Raw genomic sequence first — 9,164 nt, 5'->3', positions numbered from 1 at the left:
ACATAAAAAACGAGCTCCTGCCTTTACAAAAGGCACACACGCATCCTGAACCTCACAAACAGCCCTGGCTCGTGAGCAAGACATCCCGAGGAATTTCCTCTACATAGTTTGGGATATGGTTTAACCATTCTCAGAGCGTGCTCAGTACAGACTATAAATATTATAGAACCCCTCATGGCACCGTGGGAAGGCCAGATTCCCAAATGTGTCCAGTGAGACCCCGGGGCGTTCCAGGTGGGGAGCCCGAGGAAAAGGCTCCTCCCGCAGGGACACTTTTGGGAATTCTGCCCGTCCCAGGGCAGAGCTACACGCACAACCTCGCAGAGGTTAAGAACAGCCGTCGTTCCGCTCCGAACGACCCCTGCAGCCCTCCCAGCAGGAGGATACAGCTCACATTCCCTCAGAACAACTCTGTCTCCACGCGGTGGGATCCTCGCACTCCTTCTGGGAGAAGGGGAGCTCACATCCATGCAGAGCAATGACCTGCAAAGGGGAAATATTCTTCCCTACTGGTGAGAGGAGTGGGGGCGACTTGGACAGCAAGTCATGGTCTCCTCTGGAACACGGGAAAAGTCCAAAAAAATCACAGAATAGTGAAGCGGAGGCTTTGGAATCGCTTCGGTGCTGCTGGTTTTGATGGAAGCTGGTGGCTGGAGGTGGGCACGGAGGAAGAACCGGAGTCCCCAGGTGTCACCTGTGCCCTCCGGGAGCGGCTGCTCAGCTTCCCCCGCGGTGCTGCGCCCGTGGGACGGGGGGACGGGGATTGCAGAGCGGCGCCGGGCACTGCCCCTCGGGATCATCCTGCCGCGGGCTCTGGGCACGGGCTGCTAGAGCTGAAAGGGCAGGAGAGAAAATGTTACACGGGGAGGAGCCGGCTGGAGCTTTTCCCAAAGGGAAAGGCAGCGAGAGGGACGGGGGATGTGATGGGGGCACTCACCTCGCCCGCTCGCAGCCATCCCCCCAGGATTTCGCCTTCCCCCAGCTCCGAGTTGGGCTGGTGTCTCTGAAATCCCTTCAACAGGAGCAGTTCCAGCTGCTGTAAATCCGAGCCGGGGTTCCCGGAGCTGTGACACAGAAGGGGGAGAAGGGAAGGTGAGCAGCGAGGCTTCCCCTCCCCAACAACACCCCAACAGCTCCCAACACCCAGAGTGCGGCCCTTCCCGGCTCTCCAGCACACACTCACCCTGTGCTTCCTTCCCTCCGGGCGATGGGATGTCCAGGGAGAGAGCATCGTTATCCCAAGGGCTGCTTTCGGCTCCGAGTGGAGAATGGAGCCGGGCTCTGCCCTATTTATACGCAGGGGCCGCATTACAAAAGTCTGGGTCCGGAGCGACTCGGAGTTTCCCACAGTCTCCAGCCAATCCATGCGTGCCCGGGACAAAGGGAAAGCATCCATTACAGCATGGCAAATTGACTGTGAATTGCCTGGGGATAATACCCCGCTCCCAAAGGAGCAGGTGGGCTGGGGAGTGCGGGACACAATAGGGTTTGGCATCGCGGCGCTGGGCAGGGAACGTGGGAAAGCGTTCGCCGTCATTATCATCCAGCTTCTGCCTGATGTTGGGAACGTCAACATCTCAATGTGCTGCCTTTTCCCAGGCTGTGTTGAAATTAAGCACAGGAGACTGATCCCGGGAAGAGATAATGCTCTGCGCCCCAAAGAGAGGTTGAAAAGGGAAAGATGCAGAATTAGAGGGACTAAACCCTTTTATCGACATTAAACCGTGCTTAGATGAATACAGTACCAGATAATTTTCAGGCAACGAGAGACTAAAATCGAGGGAAGAGCCCTTCAAATAGTTAGCTTGAAATATTTTCCTCTCTATTGTTTAGAATCCCTCTGTAAGTTATACCCAGAGCTCTTCCTTGCTTTTGTTTGGGTAATCTGGGTTTTCCTACGGCAGCCCATGACATGTAATGATTGTGATGTCTTTCCCAAACATGTCCTGTTTAATTTCATGCCACTTTGTAAATGCCTCACTGTTCCTGAATCTCCACCTAAATATATTTCCCATTTACAGACAACTGACAGGGAGTTAAAAGTTAATTCTTGCCTACTATTTTGCTGTATTTGCAGGAGGTACTACAGGTGTGAGGCCTTCCAGTGAGTTTGCTCAGACTTGGGACTTCTCACCTCTGTGCCACAGGTAATGAAGGGGAAAGGACCAGACAAGATTCTGGATTGGAACTGCCTTGTAGCAATATTTTAATTTTCTTCCAGGATGTTTTATGCTGCCAGCTCAGGTCTGCTGCCCCCTCCCAGCACAACCCAGTACAAACCCAGTCATGTTTGGGGTCTGTCAGTCAGGCATGGCAGGCCTCATGCAGTTTTTGAATACCTGTTTTTTTACAACTACAACATTGATGATAAACCCTGCTTATTTTTTGTGTCTGCCTTTCAAAATCAGACAGGAAACTTCTCATTTTCCTGTCACCTGCAGGCAAGCAGTTCCACCTGCCCTCAGCATCCCTCTCAGGGCCAAACCTGTGCCATGGATACCTGGATAGCAAAATGTCACAGTGAATAAAAAGACATAATTCTGCAAAAGATGATCCCGTAACCTGAAGATTTTAAGGCCTTTTTCTCTGCCTGGATTCTTGTGGATTTCCATAAACCAGGTCTATTCCCTTCCCAGCCCAAAGACACTTTATATTTAGATGGATCACTTAGGGTACAACAAATTTAAATCTTGATGGCTGTCAAAAACTATAACTGAACACGGACCATGAGTCCCATTCAAAATCAGCTTGCTGAATTATTTTGTCAGCTTGTAATCTGCAGCATTCCTTGGGGTTGGGGCTATCCCTGGCTGCATGTGCTTGTGCTGTTCCTGCAGAGGGAAGTGAAGCTCGGGATTTTCTGGAGGGATGCAGGGACAGCAGGTCCGCATGGGAAGGAGGATGCTGGCGGCACCCGCGGCCACGGCGAGAGGGGAGAGAGAAGCTCTGACCCAATTTTCAGCCCTGAACATTTGAAATGAGCGGTTTTAAATAATGCCACGCTGTCCGCAGCACAATGCCCCGGCCTCCAAAGGGCTAAACCAGCTCCCAGTGATTAAGGGCTGATCCTTTCCTTGAAGGGCCGGGCAGATGGTGCCGCAGGCGTGGGCTCTCCCCGGGACCCTCCCAGGCACACTTCTTTTGTGGGCAGTTTAACACCGTGAATGCGAAATCCTGGGACCTGATGGGAATGGTGAACCAGGCACCCTGCCCTGCTGCCAGCACACAGAGCTCCCAAACTCCGGCTCCCTCTCCCTTGGAAAGGGATCACAAATCTTCCGTTCCCCCGTGCCTGCCTCAGCCTCCCTCTGTGTGCTGCTGCGGGGTGAGAGAAGCAAATATTCCCCCGGTTGGTTTGGTTATTAAGATCTGAAAACTTAATGGCAACAGCATTTCCCATCTGATGGTTGTGAATAATAAATTGTCTAGACTTGGGTTGTCCCTATGGTGTATTCCTAATGGAGTGCAGAAAGGATTTCACTAAGGACAAATCATCCTCTGCTGTAGGAAGTCCATTTAGTCTTTGTTAAAAGTCTGTAATTAGTTAGCTCAGTTTGGTCTTTTTTAAAAATTCCACTGTTAGTGCAGCAGCCTGTCCCCCTAAAACATGTTTGTGATCCCAATCCTTGTCATTGTGCTCCATGCCCTTGGGAGGAATTTGTGCCTGGGACTGTTGCTGCAGAGCCAGAAAACTGGGCTGTCTGAGACACACAGAAATGATTTTCCCTGGTTTGGGAATGAAGAATCAAAAGAGACAAATCCCCAAAATTGCCAAACATGGACTTGACTGAACAACAGGACACAAAAATTCCGTTTTTTGGAGGAGGTTTGAGATCTGAAGATGCTGTGGCAGAGGCTGCTCCTCTGTAAATCCCATCAAATCCCGAGTTGCACCACGAAGATGCTGTTTCCAAAAATCACAACCTGCCAGGGGCTGTCCCTGTGTGCTCTTGCAGGAGCCCTGGCTTTCCCCATGTTCATCTCCAACTGGAGCTGCTCCCTGCAGACCCTGAGCTGTGGTGGAAACCTGGGGATTGCTGTGAGTTGAGGAACAGCCACGGGGGATCCAGGAAAGGATCCAGCCACCCCAAGCCTGTCATTATAGGTTGATGTCCATGACAATCCATAAATCAGAACAGCTGGAAGTTCTCCACCATCCTGTTCCTGGTTTACAAGTGGTGGTTTCAGCCCAAGTTTAGATTTACTCCACACACAGTTTGTACAAAAGCTGCTATTGCTTGTAATACCAACTGGCAGCTTAGCCCACCTGATCCTTAATTTTCCATGGAGAGGAATTCTGTACTGCAATGGAGCAACAGGTGTGGAGGGGGGGTGAACTCTACCAGCAAAGAGTGTGGAAACCCAGAATTCCCTTGTCTGTGTGATGCAGATTTGAAAAGCAGTGCCCTGTGCCTCTGTGGCTGTGCTTCTAGCACACAACTCGATGGCTTGCACCAATTTTTATTTTAGACCATTTCCTACATTCATGCCAGCCTGTCTCCCAGATGCCATTGATGGCGTTTTTAAAGAAATAATTACGATTTTAAATGTTTTTTTTTTCTTCCCCCGTGCCTTCCTTAAATGGTTTAAAAATCTTTCTGACAACCCCTCTTGAGACACCTATTTAGTGTCAAAGAGCATAACGTTCCCAAGTTTTAAAAGGGCCTTCTCATAATACTGATCGATCAATGTGCTCCTTGGGAAAATAGCTCTCCAGATGGTCCATCGGGACAGGAATTGCTGCTCGTCACAATGCCGAGCCAAAAAGCGTCACTAATGTGGGCTGTTGTGAGGCACGCTTCCTTTGTGGGCCTCTGAATGCCCTAAATAGGGAAGAAAGTGTGGGAAACTCCGAGAAACTCAGGCCCACACTCTGAGGTTAATAGGGGCTTTGTTGGAGAGTATTCCTGAGCTCTGGGATCAGCATAATAAACAACATCTTCCCTAAGGGTGGGAATGTGTTGGGAGCAGGGGACAGTCACCCCAGGGGCCGGAGGAGCCCTAAGAAGCTTTGAGTTCAATTATGAGAAGTGATAATAATTAATAAATTGTCAACATAACCTTTGCTGTGCAGGGGCCGGGCAGGCCCGAGGTCTGGCTTTTAGCTCTGGGTAATTGGTAAATTAAAGCCCAGAGGGGCAAGACTGTGCTTGATGAAAAGCAGAAGGGGAGCACTTGCACCACGGTGGATCTGACTCCTTGGAGCACAAAAAGCAGATTTTCCGGTGGGGTTTGGTCCCATCCCACTGCCCAGGGAGGAGGAATTCATTTTTTCTCTCCCTTACACTCTTTTTTTACACACCCTGCAGAGGTGCTGCCAGCTGTGACCCCCAAACGTGTTTTCCTGGGGTGGAATCCCATCCCCAGAAGAGCAGCAGCCTGTTCTGTGCCACGTGTGGCTCTGTTCCCAGCGGTGCACATCAGGCTGGGCTGGGTTTTGGGGCACATGGCACTCCAGCTGAGCCTCAACTCCCCCAAACCGCCCTCATTAGGCTTGATTTAAAACCCCACGGGCATGGACAACAGCTGGAGCTTTGCTGGCATTCAGAAGTCTGTGCTAATTGACAAGGACAGGTTGAGCACAGCGAAGTTGAAGTGACTTCTTCAAGCTCACTAAGCAGCATAAAACTTAAAAATATCTCTTGTGAATTATTTAGCAGTTCATTGGGAAGGACAAATCTGGAGCACTGGTAGAGAACTGTCCCAAACCCCCCCCTTGCACAGCATTGGCAGAGAGGTGAAGAGCACCCAAGCAGCATTTGCACAAATAAAAATCAAAATGATCCATGGCCCAAAATGAGGCAGAGCAGCACATCCCTGACCTGGCTGTTTGGGGCCTTTCTGTGTGGTTAACAGAGGATTTCACCACAAACCAAACAAGGACTGGGCAGGTTCAGTGTTGGGTGCAGTTTGATCTGTCAGCTGAGCAGATCTCAGGTTGCCCCGTGCTTTTGACAAGATCAGGTATTCAGTGTTTCCTTTTGTTTGGGAGCAAACTCTGTGTGCTTGAAATGCAGATTTTCAAGGGCAGCTCTCCCAGGGAATCTGAGCAAAGTTGGATTGTTGACCAAATGTGTTTCGTGCTGTTCCTGTATCTCTGGGACAAGAATAGGATTCCCTGCCATAAACCCAAATCAGTGAATTACCGTGATTAGAGAATAGTTTTGTGAAATGATTATTTGTGCAGATTTAGTTTGAAGACAAGGTAAAATGAAAGGAAATAATTTAAGAGAGGAAATGCTTCCTCAGTCTCCTATCTAATTACACCTTTAGCCGTATGTGGGATAATTTCACTTGAGTAAAGGGAGGCTAACAGAATTAGTGTCAAAATTAAAACAGCAAAAATTAATTCACCTAATTGCAGGTGATTTCAAAGATCCCCAAGCTGAGGCAGGTGCCAAACTCTTTGGAAATTGTTAGGAAATTTGCACAATACTCCCCCCCAAACAGACAGAAAGCACAATGCTGATCTCTTGGTGGAAAAATTAGTGGGGGAATTGAGATGGCTGTGGAATGAGTGGTTTGTTGGGGGCTGAATGGGTTGCTGGTAAATCTGAAAGGCTGACACTTCTCAGCACCTCACTTCCATTTCACTTCCATTTTAATTTTTGATAATTTTTCCAGAGGTTTCTTCCTTACCAGATCTGAAATCCTGTTCTGCCAAAGGGACTTCACAGATTTAATTCATGTATTGGAGTGAAGGACTCAGAACTGACACCTCCTGATGGCTTCCCCACCACAGGAGAGCCTGCATGCACCCAGCCCAGCAGTGTCAGCCCTTTTAATCATTCCAAAGCAAAGCATTAATGACTAAAACCATTTTTATTGTATTATACAGTGAAGACACACAAGTTGAACATCACACAGGATGAATACATCACAACTTTATAAAAGCTTTTTAAGCTCCTTAGCATGCTCAGTGAATGATTATAAAGTACTTATTGCCTCCCTTCCTCCCCCTTTTCCTTAAGGTATAGCAGAGGTATTTCCTTTACAAAAGGCACCAATTATCCCTCAAATGAGAGCAGCAAAAAGTGACATGAAAAGAATTGTCCCTAGAGCTCTCTGTGATCATCACAACTTTTTGTAAGAAGGATACTAAAAATAGCAGAGGAGCTTCAGAAGAATCAGCATTTCTTAATAACATCTTTCACTCAAAAGGGAAAGGCTCAATCCTCTCTTTATGATACAAAATACATTCTCTTCTTGAGGAAGGTCAATACATTATCTAGAGACAATGGAGCACTTGAACCTGTGACCCAGGCAGTCAGCGGAAAGATTTCCACTGACAGCCACCGGCTCAGCAGCCTGTGATGGAAACCAAAGGGCATTTGCTCTCTAAATCACCACAGAACTTGGTCCTGTCTTTGGCCAGGAGCCACCAATAAAAGCAACAAATTTGCTGCAAGATACACCCACAGTCCTTCACTATGAAGGGAAACCACCCAGCGACCCTCATTTCTGGTGACAGAAAAACAATAACCGCCCCCTTCTCCCACCTTTGGAAAGCAATGTTTCCTACTTCAAAGAGGAACTAATAAACCACGGGTCCCTCTAGTTTTTGTAGCAAAACGTGGGAATAAAGTTCAGCAGGTCTACCAGGGTCTCCAGATGGTCGGAGCAGCAGGCACGCTCTTCTGGGCAGGCTGTTTTCTGGGAAACACACAGGGAGAGAGGCTGGGGCCACGCAGAGCTGCAGAGTACGAGGTATCTGCAGCCAGCTGAGCCTTGCAGAAGTGCTTGATGAGCTGGACCTGGGTCTCCTTCTTGGGCTCATAGTAGGACAGAAAGTGCATTGCTTCCTTGAGGCACCGCAGGTACCCGCTGTTAAAGTCCTGCTCTGGGCTCTTGTGGATGAACGCTGAAAGAGAAACAAAAGCAAATGCAGCAGGTTAAAATCGTGACCTGATGATGGGGCAGTTGTGATTTGTGCAGTGACATTGATGGGCCTGGGGAGCTGCAGCCTCTGCTTCTCTGGGGTATCTGGGAGGGCACACACCTGGGTCCAGGTGTGCAATACCTGCCCTGCACTCACTTTTTTGGTCCTGCAGCTGGCTCTGCTGCTTCAGGTAGCTGACAGCCACTTCCAGGATGTCGGCTTTCTCCAGCTTGGAGTTGGGCTGGTGCCTCTGGAACTCCTTCTCCAGGAGCAGTTTCAGCTGCTCGATGCTGCTGTTAATCCGGTCGCGGCGCATTTTCTCCACCACCGGCTTCCTCAGCTGGGAGAGACGGAGCAGATCCTTAGGGATTCTGTGACACCTGACCCAATTTCCCCTCTGATGCCCTGATACACCCGTATTCAAAGATACTTTTTTATTTTTTTTTTATTTTGGCAAGAGAGCTGTGTGATGCTGCTTACCCATTCCCCAATCATTTTAATTTTTAAAAATGTATATAATCCCCCTTATCTCTCTTTAATATTTGCTTTCCCCCTCTTCTCCCATGTTATATTTATTTGCTAGAGGCCTTTCCAATGCCCTCCGGGGCTCCACTTACTTTATTCTTTTCCTTTGGCAGCAGCTTCTCCTCCACGTGGATCATGAGAGCATTGCTGGGAGCCATTCCGAGCGCTCAGCCCTGGGCACAGACCCCAGGCAGCTGCTGTGCCGAGCGTGAGGCGATGCTTGGGCAGCTCCCAAATGCCTCTATTTATACCCGGGGAGCCGGGGCAGATACGTGAGTGTCGGGATCGCCGGTGTTTCCCACAGCCCCGCAGCCAATCCAGCCCCGCAGCGGGACAATAGAGGAAGCATCCATTAGTGCATGGTACATTGATCGCCAATGCCCCGGGGAGAATAACCTTCTGCCCACGCTGCTGGTGGAGTGTGCGGCGTGGGGAGCTGGGAAAGCACGGACTGCCCAGCTGGCTGCGCTGGGATCGGTGGCGTTCCCGAGGCTCCGCATGTGCCAGGCACAGTCGCGGCGTGGAGGAGGCACGCTTTTGGGGAAAGGTGGGAAAAGGAGGGCAGCCCTGCCAGGGTTCAAATCAACAGCCCCCGGGACATCTCTGTCCTTCCCAGAGCCTGGGGAATTTCTCTCTGTGTGTCTGTGTGTGTGTGTGTCCAGCCAGTCATTGAACTTTCATGGGTGGCCCAAACTGTGGCCACAGGTTTCTTTGCAGGACATTTCTAAATGGTTGTTTGACCAACAGCGAGAATAACTAG

At 49.6% G+C, this 9,164-nt stretch overlaps 1 protein-coding gene across 1 annotated transcript; it reads right to left on the bottom strand.

Moving 5' to 3' along the window:
• Nucleotides 1-6,847: 6,847 nt before the first annotated feature.
• LOC306812119 (transcription factor HES-5-like) lies at nucleotides 6,848-8,748 on the bottom strand. The gene is made up of 3 exons (XM_079326396.1): nucleotides 8,497-8,748; nucleotides 8,036-8,219; nucleotides 6,848-7,861 (listed from the first exon to the last, which is right to left on the bottom strand). Exons 1-3 carry the CDS (start codon nucleotides 8,560-8,562, stop codon nucleotides 7,596-7,598), a joined length of 516 nt encoding a protein of 171 aa, XP_079182522.1. The 5' UTR covers nucleotides 8,563-8,748; the 3' UTR covers nucleotides 6,848-7,595.
• Between the last annotated feature and the right edge of the window lie 416 nt (nucleotides 8,749-9,164).

Source organism: Erithacus rubecula (assembly GCF_903797595.1).
Source record: "Erithacus rubecula genome assembly, chromosome: 24".
NCBI lineage: Eukaryota > Metazoa > Chordata > Aves > Passeriformes > Muscicapidae > Erithacus > Erithacus rubecula.
This window is presented reverse-complemented; position numbering and strand designations above follow the sequence as displayed.

Bases quoted from the DNA above. Each gene is read 5' to 3' on its own strand.
- LOC306812119 (XM_079326396.1), bottom strand. From the start codon at position 8,562: ATGGCTCCCAGCAATGCTCTCATGATCCACGTGGAGGAGAAGCTGCTG. The intron at 8,220-8,496 runs GTAAGTGGAGCC...CGTCTCTCCCAG, and splicing joins TGCCAAAGGAAAAGAATAAA to CTGAGGAAGCCGGTGGTGGA. The intron at 7,862-8,035 runs GTGAGTGCAGGG...TTTCTCTTTCAG, and splicing joins CCAGCTGCAGGACCAAAAAA to CGTTCATCCACAAGAGCCCA.